The 16168-nt window shown below is 44.9% G+C and overlaps 2 protein-coding genes across 2 annotated transcripts; both read right to left on the bottom strand.

The window, feature by feature from the left end:
* Nucleotides 1–233: 233 nt before the first annotated feature.
* On the bottom strand, nt 234–3485 carry LOC137356195 (zinc finger and SCAN domain-containing protein 21-like). Its single transcript, XM_068022049.1, has 2 exons — nt 3420–3485; nt 234–657 (listed from the first exon to the last, which is right to left on the bottom strand). Exon 2 carries the CDS (start codon nt 624–626, stop codon nt 282–284), a length of 345 nt encoding a protein of 114 aa, XP_067878150.1. The 5' UTR covers nt 627–657; nt 3420–3485; the 3' UTR covers nt 234–281.
* Nucleotides 3426–16168, bottom strand: LOC137356260 (abnormal spindle-like microcephaly-associated protein homolog). Its single transcript, XM_068022132.1, has 4 exons — nt 16073–16168; nt 12227–12949; nt 9611–10645; nt 3426–3617 (listed from the first exon to the last, which is right to left on the bottom strand). Exons 1-4 carry the CDS (start codon nt 16166–16168, stop codon nt 3426–3428), a joined length of 2046 nt encoding a protein of 681 aa, XP_067878233.1.

Below are 16168 nucleotides of genomic sequence, written 5' to 3'. Positions count from 1 at the left end.
TTCTCTCCCCCGGGGTCTGCTCCTCTCTCCCCCGGTCACGGGAGTTCTCTCCCCCGAGGTCTGCTCCTCTCTCCCCCGGTCACGGGAGTTCTCTCCCCCGAGGTCTGCTCCTCTCTCCCCCGGTCACGGGAGTTCTCTCCCCCGGGGTCTGCTCCTCTCTCCCCCGGTCACGGGAGTTCTCTCCCCCGGGGTCTGCTCCTCTCTCCCCCGGTCACGGGAGTTCTCTCCCCTCGGTCTCCTCCTCTCGGCCTACGGTCAGTACTCTCTCGGTGAGCCTGTTGCTAACAGAAGTGGGTTCGCTGGTGCAGGGAGAAGTTGGACAAGTCATTGTAACACTTGCCACAGACGGGACACTTGAAGGGACTCTCTCCAGTGTGGACCTGCTGGTGCTGGGCAAGGTGCACCCAGTCCTTGAAGGACTTGCCGCAGTCCGAGCACTCGAAGGGTTTCTCACCCCTGTGGGTTCGCTGGTGCCTGGTGAAGCTGGCCGAGCCGTCGAAGCTAATGCCACACACCGAGCAGATGAACAGCGGCTCCTCCTGGCGCTGGTAGGGGCCGGATCGAGGCTCCAGGCGCTGGTGGGACAGGCTCCGACCGGTGGGACACTGCTGCTGCTGGGTGTCCATTGCCTGTCAGGAGCCCCTGGACATCCTCATCCTTCACACAATTCCCCGGAGAACAAGGGTCAAAAAAAAAGAGGAAGAGGTGAGAGAGAGAGAGTCATAATTATAGAGTCAGAGAGTTATACAGCAGAGAAACAGGCCCTTCGGCCCATCACGTCTGCTCCAGCCATCAAGCACCTAACCATTCTAATCCCATTTTCCAGCACTTGGCCCATAGCCTTGTACGCTATGGCGATTCAAGTGTTCATCTAAATACTTCTTAAATGTTGTGAGGGTTCCTGCCTCTATCACCTCTTCAGGCAGTGTGTTCCAGATTTCAACCACCCTCTGGGTGAAAAACTGTTTCCTCAAATCCCCTCTAAACCTCCTGCCCCTTACCTGAAATCGTTGCCCCCTGGTTATTGACACCTCCACTAAGGGAAAAAGTCTCTTGCTGTCTACCCTATCAATGCCCCTCATAATTTTGTATACCTCAAACAGGTCACCCCTCAGCCTTCTCTACTCTAAGGAAAACAACCCTAGCCTTTTCAGTCTCTCTTCATAGCTGAAATGCTCCAGCCCAGGCAACATCCTGGTGAATCTCCTCTGCACCCTCTCCAGTGCAATCACATCCTTCCTATAGTGTGGTGCCCAGGACTGTACACTGTACTCCAGCTGTGGCCTAACTAATGTTTTATACAGCTCCATCATAACCTCCCTGCTCTTATATTCTATGCCTTGGCTAATAAAGGCAAGTATCCCATATGCCTTCCTAACCACCTTATCTACCTGTGCTGCTGCCTTCAGTGATCTATGGACAAGTACACCAAGGTCCCTCTGACCCTCTGTACTTCCTATGGTCCTACCATCCATTGTATATTCCCTTGCCTTGTTAGTCCTCCCAAAATGCATCACCTCACACTTCTCAGGATTAAATTCCATTTGCCACAGCTCTGCCCATCTTACCAGCCCATCTCTATCATCCTGTAATCTAAGGCTTTCCCCCTCACTATTTACGACACCACCAGAGAGAGCGAGAGGGAGACGAGGAGAGAGAGAGAAACAGATCCCGATACAGACAGAAAGACAGACTCAGACAAACAGAGAGAGACAGAAAGAAAGTCACAGGCAGACAGAGAGACAGACCCAGACTCAGACAGTGGGACAAAGCCAGACAGCTAGACTCAGACAGGCCCTGACAAACTGACAGACACAGATGTACTGACAGAGGGACAGACCCAGACAGCCAGACAGACATTGACCCAGACAGTCAGACCACCCAGTCAGACCCCGAATCAGTCAGACAGACCCTGACCCAGACAGTCAGACAGACATTTACCCAGTCAGGCAGACCCCAACCTAGACAGTCAGACTCTGACTCAGACAGTCAAACAGACCCTGACCCAGACAGTCAGACATTGACCCAGTCAGATATTGACCCAGACAGTCAGACAGACCCCGACTCAGACAGACAGACATTTATTTATTTTATTTACAGATACAGCACTGAAACAGGCCCTTCGGCCCACCGAGTCTGTGCCAACCATCAACCACCCATTTATACTAATCCTACATTAATCCCATATTCCTACCACATCCCCACCTACACTAGGGGTAATTTATAACGGCCAATTTACCTATCAACCTGCAAGTCTTTGGCTGTGGGAGGAAACTGGAGCACCCGGTGGAAACCCACGCAGTCACAGGGAGAACTTGCAAACTCCACACAGGCAGTACCCAGAATTGAACCCGGGTCGCTGGAGCTGTGAGGCTGCAGTGCTAACCACTGCGCCACTGTGCCACCCATTAACAGTCAGACATTGACCCAGACAGACAAACCCCGACCCAGACAGTCAGACCCCGACCCAGACAGTCAGACCCCGACCCAGACAGTCAGACCCCGACCCAGACAGTCAGACCCCGACCCAGACAGTCTCAGTCAGACACCGACCCAGACAGTCTCAGTCAGACATTGACCCAGACAGTCAGACATTGACCCAGACAGTCAGACATTGGCACAGACAGTCAGACATTGGCACCGACAGTCAGACATTGACCCAGACAGTCAGACATTGACCCAAACAGTCAGACATTGGCACAGACAGTCAGACATTGGCACAGACAGTCAGACATTGACCAGACAGTCAGACATTGGCACAGACAGTCAGACATTGACCCAGACAGTCAGATATTGACCCAGACAGTCAGACATTGACCCAGACAGTCAGACACTGACCCAGACAGTCAGACACTGACCCAGACAGTCAGACACTGACCCAGACAGTCAGACATTGGCACAAACAGTCAGACATTGACCGATACAGTCAGACATTGACCCAGACAGTCAGACATTGGCACAAACAGTCAGACACTGACCCAGACAGTCAGACACTGACCCAGACAGTCAGACACTGACCCAGACAGTCAGACACTGGCCCAGACACTGGCCCAGACAGTCAGACACTGACCCAGACAGTCAGACACTGGCCCAGACACTGGCCCAGACAGTCAGACACTGACCCAGACAGTCAGACACTGGCCCAGACACTGGCCCAGACAGTCAGACACTGACCCAGACAGTCAGACACTGGCCCAGACAGTCAGACACTGGCCCAGACAGTCAGACACTGGCCCAGACAGTCAGACACTGACCCAGACAGTCAGACACTGGCCCAGACAGTCAGACACTGACCCAGACAGTCAGACACTGGTCCAGACAGTCAGACATTGACCCAGACAGTCAGACATTGACCCAGACAGTCAGACACTGGTCCAGACAGTCAGACATTGACCCAGACAGTCAGACAGAGCCGGTACCTGTGTCTAGACCGCGATATCTCGCCTTTTATTTTCAGACGGTTTCAGTGCACCGATACTGCTCCAATTGCGCGTGCGCCACAATCCCAGCCGGCCCTCAAACCACTGCGCCTGCGCTGCACCCGACGCACCGCCGCCTTTACGCCTGCGCGGCCTCCTGCTCAACCCGGAAGAGGGGTCGCTGAGCCGCGGGAGATGCTGGGTAAGGGAGATTGGTCCAAAATTATCAATTTAACAAAAAAGACACATAAATAAATAAACCTATAAATAAACCTATAAATAAACCTATAAATAAACCTATAAATAAACCTATAAATAAACCCATAAATAAACCTATAAATAAACCCATAAATAAACCTATAAATAACCCTATAAATAACCCTATAAATAACCCTATAAATAAACCTATAAATAACCCTCTAAATAACCCTCTAAATAACCCTATAAATAACCCTATAAATAACCCTATAAATAACCCCATAAATAACCCGATAAATAAACCTATAAATAAACCTATAAATAACCCTATAAATAAACCCATAAATAAACCCATAAATAACCCTATAAATAACCCTATAAATAAACCTATAAATAAACCTATAAATAACCCTATAAATAAACCTATAAATAACCCTATAAATAAACCTATAAATAAACCCATAAATAAACCCATAAATAACCCTATAAATAACCCTATAAATAAACCTATAAATAAACCTATAAATAACCCTATAAATAAACCTATAAATAACCCGATAAATAAACCTATAAATAAACCCATAAATAACCCGATAAATAAACCTATAAATAAACCTATAAATAAACCTATAAATAAACCTATAAATAACCCTATAAATAAACCTATAAATAACCCGATAAATAAACCTATAAATAACCCTATAAATAAACCTATAAATAACCCGATAAATAAACCTAGAAATAAACCTAGAAATAACCCTATAAATAAACCTATAAATAACCCTCTAAATAAACCTATAAATAACCCTATAAATAACCCTATAAATAAACCTATAAATAAACCCATAAATAACCCGATAAATAAACCTATAAATAAACCTATAAATAACCCTATAAATAAACCTATAAATAAACCCATAAATAACCCTATAAATAACCCTATAAATAAACCTATAAATAACCCTATAAATAAACCTATAAATAAACCTATAAATAAACCCATAAATAACCCTATAAATAACCCTATAAATAAACCTATAAATAAACCTATAAATAAACCTATAAATAAACCTATAAATAACCCTATAAATAACCCTATAAATAAACCAATAAATAACCCGATAAATAAACCCATAAATAAACCTATAAATAAACCCATAAATAACCCTATAAATAACCCTATAAATAAACCTATAAATAAACCTATAAATAACCCTATAAATAACCCGATAAATAAACCCATAAATAAACCTATAAATAAACCCATAAATAACCCTATAAATAAACCTATAAATAACCCTATAAATAAACCTATAAATAACCCGATAAATAAACCTATAAATAACCCTATAAATAACCCTATAAATAAACCTATCAATAAACCAATAAATAACCCTATAAATAACCCTATAAATAAACCCATAAATAAACCTATAAATAACCCTATAAATAAACCTATAAATAACCCGATAAATAAACCTATAAATAACCCTATAAATAACCCTATCAATAAACCTATCAATAAACCTATCAATAAACCTATCAATAAACCTATCAATAAACCTATCAATAAACCTATCAATAAACCTATCAATAAACCTATAAATAACCCTATAAATAAACCTATCAATAAACCTATAAATAACTCGATAAATAAACCTATAAATAACCCTATAAATAAACCTATCAATAAACCTATCAATAAACCCATAAATAACCCTATAAATAAACCTATCAATAAACCTATAAATAACTCGATAAATAAACCTATAAATAAACCTATAAATAACCCTATAAATAAACCTATCAATAAACCTATCAATAAACCCATAAATAACCCTATAAATAAACCTATCAATAAACCTATCAATAACTCGATAAATAAACCTATAAATAAACCTATAAATAACCCTATAAATAAACCCATCAATGAACCCATCAATGAACCCATCAATGAACCCATCAATGAACCCATCAATGAACCCATCAATGAACCCATCAATGAACCGATCAATGAACCGATCAATGAACCGATCAATGAACCGATCAATGAACCGATCAATGAACCGATCAATGAACCGATCAATGAACCGATCAATGACCCGATCAATGAACCTTGATGGATGGAGCATTTCTGACATCCTGCCCCATGATGTTCGTTTTCTTGAGGCTGACGGTTAGGCCAAATTCATTGCAGGCAGACGCAAACCTGTCGATGAGACTCTGCAGGCATTCTTCAGTGTGAGATGTTAAAGCAGCATCGTCAGCAAAGAGGAGTTCCCTGATGAGGACTTTCCGTACTTTGGACTTCGCTCTTAGACGGGCAAGGTTGAACAACCTGCCCCCTGATCTTGTGTGGAGGAAAATTCCTTCTTCAGAGGATTTGAACGCATGTGAAAGCAGCAGGGAGAAGAAAATCCCAAAAAGTGTGGGTGCGAGAACACAGCCCTGTTTCACACCACTCAGGATAGGAAAGGGCTCTGATGAGGAGCCACCATGTTGAATTGTGCCTTTCATATTGTCATGGAATGAGGTGATGATACTTAGTAGCTTTGGTGGACATCCGATCTTTTCTAGTAGTCTGAAGAGACCACGTCTGCTGACGAGGTCAAAGGCTTTGGTGAGATCAATGAAAGCAATGTAGAGGGGCATCTGTTGTTCACGGCATTTCTCCTGTATCTGACGAAGGGAGAACAGCATGTCAATAGTCGATCTCTCTGCACGAAAGCCACACTGTGCCTCAGGGTAGACATCAATATTGGCGACCACGCTCTGGAAGTGGTTCAAGAGTTCACCTACCTAGGCTCAACTATCACCAGTAACCTGTCTCTAGATGCAGAAATCAACAAGCGCATGGGTAAGGCTTCCACTGCTATGTCCAGACTGGCCAAGAGAGTGTGGGAAAATGGCGCACTGACACGGAACACAAAAGTCCGAGTGTATCAGGCCTGTGTCCTCAGTACCTTGCTCTACGGCAGCGAGGCCTGGACAACGTATGCCAGCCAAGAGTGACGCCTCAATTCATTCCATCTTCGCTGCCTTCGGAGAATACTTGGCATCAGGTGGCAGGACTATATCTCCAACACAGAAGTCCTTGAAGCGGCCAACACCCCCAGCTTATACACACTACTGAGTCAGCGGCGCTTGAGATGGCTTGGCCATGTGAGCCGCATGGAAGATGGCAGGATCCCCAAAGACACATTGTACAGCGAGCTCGCCACTGGTATCAGACCCACCGGCCGTCCATGTCTCCGTTATAAAGACGTCTGCAAACGCGACATGAAATCGTGTGACATTGATCACAAGTCGTGGGAGTCAGTTGCCAGCATTCGCCAGAGCTGGCGGGCAGCCATAAAGACAGGGCTAAATTGTGGCGAGTCGAAGAGACTTAGTAGTTGGCAGGAAAAAAGACAGAGGCGCAAGGGGAGAGCCAACTGTGCAACAGCCCCAACAAACAAATTTCTCTGCAGCACCTGTGGAAGAGCCTGTCACTCCAGAATTGGCCTTTATAGCCACTCCAGGCGCTGCTTCACAAACCACTGACCACCTCCAGGCGCTTATCCATTGTCTCTCGAGATAAGGAGGCCCAAAAGAATAAATAAACCTATAAATAACCCTATAAATGACCCCATAAATAACCCTATAAATGACCCTATAAATGACCCTATAAATATTCCGATAAATAAACCTATAAATAAACCTATAAATAAACCGATAAATAACCCTATAAATAAACCTATAAATAAACCTATAAATAAACCTATAAATAACCCGATAAATAACCCTATAAATAACCCTATAAATAAACCTATAAATAACCCTATCAATAAACCTATAAAAAACCCTATAAATAAACCTATAAATAACCCTATCAATAAACCTATAAAAAACCCTATAAAAAACCCTATAAATAAACCTATAAATAACCCTATCAATAAACCTATAAAAAACCCTATAAATAACCCTATAAATAAACCTATAAATAACCCTATCAATAAACCTATAAAAAACCCTATAAATAAACCTATAAATAAACCTATAAATAACCCGATAAATAACCCTATAAATAACCCTATAAATAAACCTATTAATAACCCGATAAATAAACCCATAAATAACCCGATAAATAAACCTATAAATAACCCTATAAATAACCCTATAAATAAACCTATTAATAACCCGATAAATAAACCCATAAATAACCCGATAAATAAACCTATAAATAAACCTATAAATAACCCTATAAATAAACCTATTAATAACCCGATAAATAAACCTATAAATAACCCGATAAATAAACCCATAAATAACCCGATAAATAAACCTATAAATAACCCTATAAATAAACCTATTAATAACCCGATAAATAAACCTATAAATAACCCGATAAATAAACCCATAAATAACCCGATAAATAAACCTATAAATAACCCTATAAATAAACCTATAAATAACCCTATAAATAACCCTATAAATAAACCTATAAATAACCCTATAAATAAACCTATAAATAAACCTATAAATAAACCTATAAATAAACCGGTAAATAAACCCATAAATAACCCTATAAATAAACCCATAAATAACCCTATAAATAAACCTATAAATAAACCTATAAATAAACCTATAAATAAACCGGTAAATAAACCCATAAATAACCCTATAAATAAACCTATAAATAAACCTATAAATAACCCTATAAATAAACCGGTAAATAAACCCATAAATAACCCTATAAATAACCCTATAAATAAACCTATAAATAACCCTATAAATAAACCCATAAATAAACCTATAAATAAACCTATAAATAACCCTATAAATAACCGTATCAATAAACATATAAATAAACCTATAAATAACCCTATAAATAACCCTATCAATAAACATATAAATAAACCTATAAATAACCCTATAAATAACCCTATAAATAACCCTATAAATAAACCTATAAATAAACCAATAAATAACCCTATAAATAAAGCTATCAATAACCCTATAAATAACCCTAAAAATAAACCCATAAATAACCCTATAAATAACCCTATCAATAAACCTATCAATAAACCTATCAATAAACCTATCAATAAACCTATCAATAACCCTATAAATAACCCTATAAATAACCCTATAAATAAACCTATCAATAAACCTATAAATAACCCTATAAATAAACCTATAAATAACCCTATAAATAAACCTATCAATAAACCTATCAATAACCCTATAAATAAACCTATAAATAACCCTATCAATAAACCTATAAATAACCCTATAAATCACCCTATAAATAAACCCATAAATAAACCTATAAATAACCCTATAAATCACCCTATAAATAAACCCATAAATAAACCTATAAATAAACCTATAAATAAACTTATAAATAAACCGATAAATAAACCGATAAATAAACCCATAAATAAACCGATAAATAAACCGATAAATAAACCAATAAATAAACCCATAAATAAACCTATAAATAAACCTATAAATAAACCGATAAATAAACCGATAAATAAACCCATAAATAAACCTATAAATAAACCAATAAATAAACCAATAAATAAACCCATAAATAAACCTATAAATAAACCAATAAATAAACCTATAAATAAACCTATAAATAAACCGATAAATAAACCGATAAATAAACCGATAAATAACCCTATAAATAACCCTATAAATAAACCAATAAATAAACCAATAAATAAACCCATAAATAACCCCATAAATAATCCCATAAATAAACCCATAAACAACTGCATAAATAACCCCACACGTAACTCTATAAACAACTGCAAAAATAACCCCATAAATGACCCCACAAATAATTCTATAAACAACCCCACAAATAATCCCATAAATAATCCCATAAACAACCCGACAAATAACACCATACATGAATAACCATGTTTCCCAAACTAATCCTACTGTACCCGGAGTGACTGGAATTCAGACTGTACCCGGAGTGTCTGGTATTCAGACCGTACCCGGAGTGACTGGTATTCAGACTGTACCCGGAGTGACTGGTATTCAGACCGTACCCGGAGTGTCTGGTATTCAGACTGTACCAGGAGTGACTGGTATTCAGACCGTACCCGGAGTGACTGGTATTCAGACTGTACCCGGAGTGTCTGGTATTCAGACCGTACCCGGAGTGTCTGGTATTCAGACCGTACCCGGAGTGACTGGTATTCAGACCGTACCCGGAGTGACTGGTATTCAGACTGTACCCGGAGTGACTGGTATTCAGACTGTACCCGGAGTGTCTGGTATTCAGACCGTATCCGGAGTGACTGGTAATCAGACTGTACCCGGAGTGACTGGTATTCAGACTGTACCCGGAGTGACTGGTATTCAGACTGTACCCGGAGTGACTGGTAATCAGACTGTACCCGGAGTGACTGGTAATCAGACTGTACCCGGAGTGACTGGTATTCAGACTGTACCCGGAGTGACTGGTATTCAGACTGTACCCGGAGTGACTGGTATTCAGACCGTACCCGGAGTGACTGGTATTCAGACCGTACCCGGAGTGACTGGTATTCAGACCGTACCCGGAGTGACTGGTATTCAGACTGTACCCGGAGTGACTGGTATTCAGAATGTATCCGGAGTGACCTGTATTCAGACCGTACCCGGAGTGACTGGTATTCAGACCGTACCCGGAGTGACTGGTATTCAGACCGTACCCGGAGTGACTGGTATTCAGACCGTACCCGGAGTGACTGGTATTCAGACTGTACCCGGAGTGACTGGTATTCAGAATGTATCCGGAGTGACCTGTATTCAGACCGTACCCGGAGTGACTGGTATTCAGACCGTACCCGGAGTGACTGGTATTCAGACCGTACCCGGAGTGACTGGTATTCAGACCGTACCCGGAGTGACTGGTATTCAGACTGTACCCGGAGTGACTGGTATTCAGAATGTATCCGGAGTGACCTGTATTCAGACCGTACCCGGAGTGACTGGGATTCAGACTGTACCCGGAGTGACTGGTGTTCAGTCTGTACCCGGAGTGACTGGTATTCAGACAGTACCCGGAGTGAGGGTATTTAGACGGTACTCGGAGTGACTGGTACCCGGAGTGACTGGCATTCAGACTGTACCCGGAGTGACTGGTATTCAGACTGTACCCGGTGTGACTGGCATTCAGACTGTACCCGGAGTGAGGGTATTTAGACGGTACCCGGAGTGACTGGTACCCGGAGTGACTGGCATTCAGACCGTACCCGGAGTGACTGGTATTCAGACCGTACCCGGATGACTGGTATTCAGACCGTACCCGGAGTGACTGGTATTCAGACTGTACCCGGAGTGAGGGTATTTAGATGGTATCCGGAGTGATGGGTATTCAGACTGTACCCGGAGTGATGGGTATTCAGACCGTACCCGGAGTGACGGGTATTTAGATGGTACCCGGAGTGACTGGTACCCGGAGTGATGGGTATTCAGACTGTACCCGGAGTGACTGGTACCCGGAGTGATGGGTATTCAGACTGTACCCTGAGTGACTGGTATTCAGACTGTACCCGGAGTTAGGGTATTTAGACGGTACCCGGAGTGACTGGTATCCGGAGTGATGGGTATTCAGACTGTACCCGGAGTGAGAGTATTTAGATGGTACCCGGAGTGACTGGTATTCAGACGGTACCCGGAGTGACTGGTATTCAGACGGTACCCGGAGTGACTGGTATTCAGACGGTACCCGGAGTGACTGGTATTCAGACCGTACCCGGAGTGACTGGTATTCAGACCGTACCCGGAGTGAGGGTATTTAGATGGTACCCGGAGTGACTGGTGTTCAGTCTGTACCCGGAGCGACTGGTATTCAGACCGTACCCGGAGTGACTGGTATTCAGACCGTACCCGGAGTGACTGGTATTCAGACCGTACCCGGAGTGAGGGTATTTAGATGGTACCCGGAGTGAGGGTATTCAGATGGTACCCGGAGTGACTGGTATCCGGAGTGAGGTTATTCAGACTGTACCCGGAGTGACTGGTACCCGGAGTGATGGGTATTTAGACGGTACCCGGAGTGACTGGTATCCGGAGTGATGGGTATTCAGACTGTACCCGGAGTGAGGGTATTTAGACGGTACCCGGAGTGACTGGTATCCGGAGTAATGGGTATTCAGACTGTACCCGGAGTGATGGGTATTCAGACCGTACCCGGAGTGATGGGTATTCAGACCGTACCCGGAGTGATGGGTATTCAGACCGTACCCGGAGTGAGGGTATTCAGACCGTACCCGGAGTGAGGGTATTTAGATGGTACCCGGAGTGAGGGTATTTAGATGGTACCCGGAGTGATGGGTATTCAGGCTGTACCCGGAGTGAGGGTATTTAGATGGTACCCGGAGTGATGGGTATTCAGACTGTACTCGGAGTGAGGGTATTTAGATGGTACCCGGAGTGATGGGTATTCAGACTGTACCCGAAGTGATGGGTATTTAGACGGTACCCGGAGTGACTCGTATCCGGAGTGATGGGTATTCAGACTGTACCCGGAGTGAGGGTATTTAGACGGTACCCGGAGTGACTGGTATCCGGAGTGATGGGTATTCAGACTGTACCCGGAGTCACTGGTATTCAGACCGTACCCGGAGTGACCTGTATTCAGACTGTACCCGGAGTGACTGGTATTCAGACCGTACCCGGAGTGACCTGTATTCAGACCGTACCCGGAGTAACCTGTATTCAGACGGTACCCAGAGTGACTGGTATTCAGACCGTACCCGGAGTGACTGGTATTCAGACCGTACCCTGAGTGACTGGTATTCAGACCGTACCCTGAGTGACTGGTATTCAGACCGTACCCGGAGTGACTGGTATTCAGACCATACCCGGAGTGACTGGTGTTCAGTCTGTACCCGGAGTGACTGGGATTCAGACCGTACCCTGAGTGACTGGGATTCAGACCGTACCCTGAGTGACTGGTATTCAGACCGTACCCGGAGTGACTGGTATTCAGACTGTACCCTGAGTGACTGGTATTCAGACCGTACCCGGAGTGACTGGTATTCAGACCATACCCGGAGTGACTGGTGTTCAGTCTGTACCCGGAGTGACTGGTATTCAGACAGTACCCGGAGTGACTGGTATTCAGACTGTACCCGGAGTGACTGGTATTCAGACTGTACCCGGAGTGACCTGTATTCAGACTGTACCCGGAGTGACCTGTATTCAGACTGTACCCGGAGTGACCTGTATTCAGACTGTACCCGGAGTGACTGGTATTCAGACCGTACCCGGAGTGACCTGTATTCAGACTGTACCCGGAGTGACTGGTATTCAGACTGTACCCGGTGTGACTGGCATTCAGACTGTACCCGGAGTGAGGGTATTTAGACGGTACCCGGAGTGACTGGTACCCGGAGTGACCTGTATTCAGACCGTACCCGGAGTGACTGGTATTCAGACCGTACCCGGAGTGACTGGTATTCAGACTGTACTCGGAGTGAGGGTATTTAGATGGTACCCGGAGTGATGGGTATTCAGACTGTACCCGGAGTGACGGGTATTCAGACCGTACCCGGAGTGACGGGTATTTAGATGGTACCCGGAGTGACTGGTACCCGGAGTGATGGGTATTCAGACTGTACCCGGAGTGACTGGTACCCGGAGTGATGGGTGTTCAGACTGTACCCGGAGTGACTGGTACCCGGAGTGATGGGTATTCAGACTGTACCCTGAGTGACTGGTATTCAGACTGTACCCGGAGTTAGGGTATTTAGACGGTACCCGGAGTGACTGGTATCCGGAGTGATGGGTATTCAGACTGTACCCGGATTGAGAGTATTTAGATGGTACCCGGAGTGACTGGTATTCAGACCGTACCCGGAGTGACTGGTATTCAGACCGTACCCGGAGTGACTGGTATTCAGACGGTACCCGGAGTGACTGGTATTCAGACCGTACCCGGAGTGACTGGTATTCAGACCGTACCCGGAGTGAGGGTATTTAGATGGTACCCGGAGTGAGGGTATTCAGACTGTACCCAGAGTGACTGGTACCCGGAGTGATGGGTATTCAGACTGTACCCGGAGTGACTGGTACCCGGAGTGATGGGTATTCAGACTGTACCCGAAGTGAAGGGTATTTAGACGGTACCCGGAGTGACTGGTATCCGGAGTGATGGGTATTCAGACTGTACCCGGAGTGAGGGTATTTAGACGGTACCCGGAGTGACTGGTATCCGGAGTGATGGGTATTCAGACTGTACCCGGAGTGATGGGTATTCAGACCGTACCCGGAGTGAGGGTATTCAGACTGTACCCGGAGTGAGGGTATTTAGATTGTACCCGGAGTGATGGGTATTCAGACTGTACCCAGAGTGAGGGTATTTAGATGGTACCCGGAGTGATGGGTATTCAGACTGTACCCGGAGTGAGGGTATTCAGACTGTACCCGGAGTGAGGGTATTTAGATGGTTCCCGGAGTGATGGGTATTCAGACTGTACCCGGAGTGAGGGTATTTAGATGGTACCCAGAGTGATGGGTATTCAGACTGTACCCGGAGTGACTGGTACCCGGAGTGATGGGTATTTAGACGGTAACCGGAGTGACTGGTATCCGGAGTGATGGGTATTCAGACTGTACCCGGAGTGAGGGTATTTAGATGGTACCCGGAGTGATGGGTATTCAGACTGTACCCGGAGTGACTGGTACCCGGAGTGATGGGTATTTAGACGGTACCCGGAGTGACTGGTATCCGGAGTGATGGGTATTCAGACTGTACCCGGAGTGAGGGTATTTAGACAGTACCTGGAGTGACTGGTATCCGGAGTGATGGGTATTCAGACTGTACCCGGAGTGAGGGTATTCAGACCGTACCCGGATTGAGGGTATTTAGATGGTACCCGGAGTGATGGGTATTCAGACCATACCCGGAGTGACTGGTACCCGGAGTGATGGGTATTCAGACCATACCCGGAGTGACTGGTACCCGGAGTGAGGGTATTCAGACAGTACCCGGAGTGATGGGTATTCAGACTGTACCCGGAGTGACTGGTATTCAGACTGTACCCGGAGTGAGGGTATTTAGACGGTACCCGGAGTGACTGGTATCTGGAGTGATGGGTATTCAGACCATACCCGGAGTGACTGGTATTCAGACCGTACCCGGAGTGAGGGTATTTAGATGGTACCCGGAGTGATGGGTATTCAGACTGTACCCGGAGTGACTGGTATCCGGAGTGATGGGTATTCAGACTGTACCCGGAGTGAGGGTATTTAGATGGTACCCGGAGTGATGGGTATTCAGACCATACCCGGAGTGACTGGTACCCGGAGAGATGGGTATTCAGACTGTACCCGGAGTGACTGGTATCCGGAGAGATGGGTATTCAGACTGTACCCGGAGTGACTGGTATCCGGAGTGATGGGTATTCAGACCGTACCCGGATTGAGGGTATTTAGATGGTACCCGGAGTGATGGGTATTCAGACCATACCCGGAGTGACTGGTATCCGGAGTGATGGGTATTCAGACTGTACCCGGAGTGACTGGTATCCGGAGTGATGGGTATTCAGACCGTACCCGGATTGAGGGTATTTAGATGGTACCCGGAGTGATGGGTATTCAGACCATACCCGGAGTGACTGGTACCCGGAGTGATGGGTATTCAGACCGTACCCGGATTGAGGGTATTTAGATGGTACCCGGAGTGATGGGTATTCAGACCATACCCGGAGTGACTGGTATCCGGAGTGATGGGTATTCAGACTGTACCCGGAGTGACTGGTATCCGGAGTGATGGGTATTCAGACCGTACCCGGATTGAGGGTATTTAGATGGTACCCGGAGTGATGGGTATTCAGACCATACCCGGAGTGACTGGTACCCGGAGAGATGGGTATTCAGACCGTACCCGGATTGAGGGTATTTAGATGGTACCCGGAGTGAGGGTATTTAGACCATACCCGGAGTGACTGGTACCCGGAGTGATGGGTATTCAGACTGTACCCGGAGTGAGGGTATTTAGACGGTACCTGGAGTGACTGGTATCCGGAGTGATGGGTATTCAGACTGTACCCGGAGTGAGGGTATTCAGACCGTACCCGGATTGAGGGTATTTAGATGGTACCCGGAGAGATGGGTATTCAGACTGTACCCGGAGTGACTGGTATCCGGAGTGATGGGTATTCAGACTGTACCTGGAGTGACTGGTATTCAGACCATACCCGGAGTGACGGGGATTCACAAACCGCTCTGGGAGTCTGCTAAACCCGTGATACTTTATTAAACACATTGACAAGTGACATTGTCCTCACAGATTATTCAAGCTGAGTTTGAAATCTACACATCATGCAGTCAGTACATTTCTACTTTTAGTTTCAAATTGTCCATCCCTAAACTATACTCTAAGCTAAAACTCACAATTCACCTCTCTTTAAAGGTTTTTGGTGTGAGCAACTAGACAGAGGTCACAGCAGATGGCACTTTACTGTTAAAGATCTGAGCCTATCACTAATCAGTGATTCCTTCAGGGTTGAATAGCTCCTGGGTCTTCTGAAGGATCGGCCACAGCCAAACCTCACCAT

This window comes from Heterodontus francisci, chromosome 45 (genome assembly GCF_036365525.1).
Source record: "Heterodontus francisci isolate sHetFra1 chromosome 45, sHetFra1.hap1, whole genome shotgun sequence".
NCBI lineage: Eukaryota > Metazoa > Chordata > Chondrichthyes > Heterodontiformes > Heterodontidae > Heterodontus > Heterodontus francisci.
Note: the sequence above shows the minus strand (reverse complement) of the source record. Positions and strands in the feature narration are given on the sequence as shown.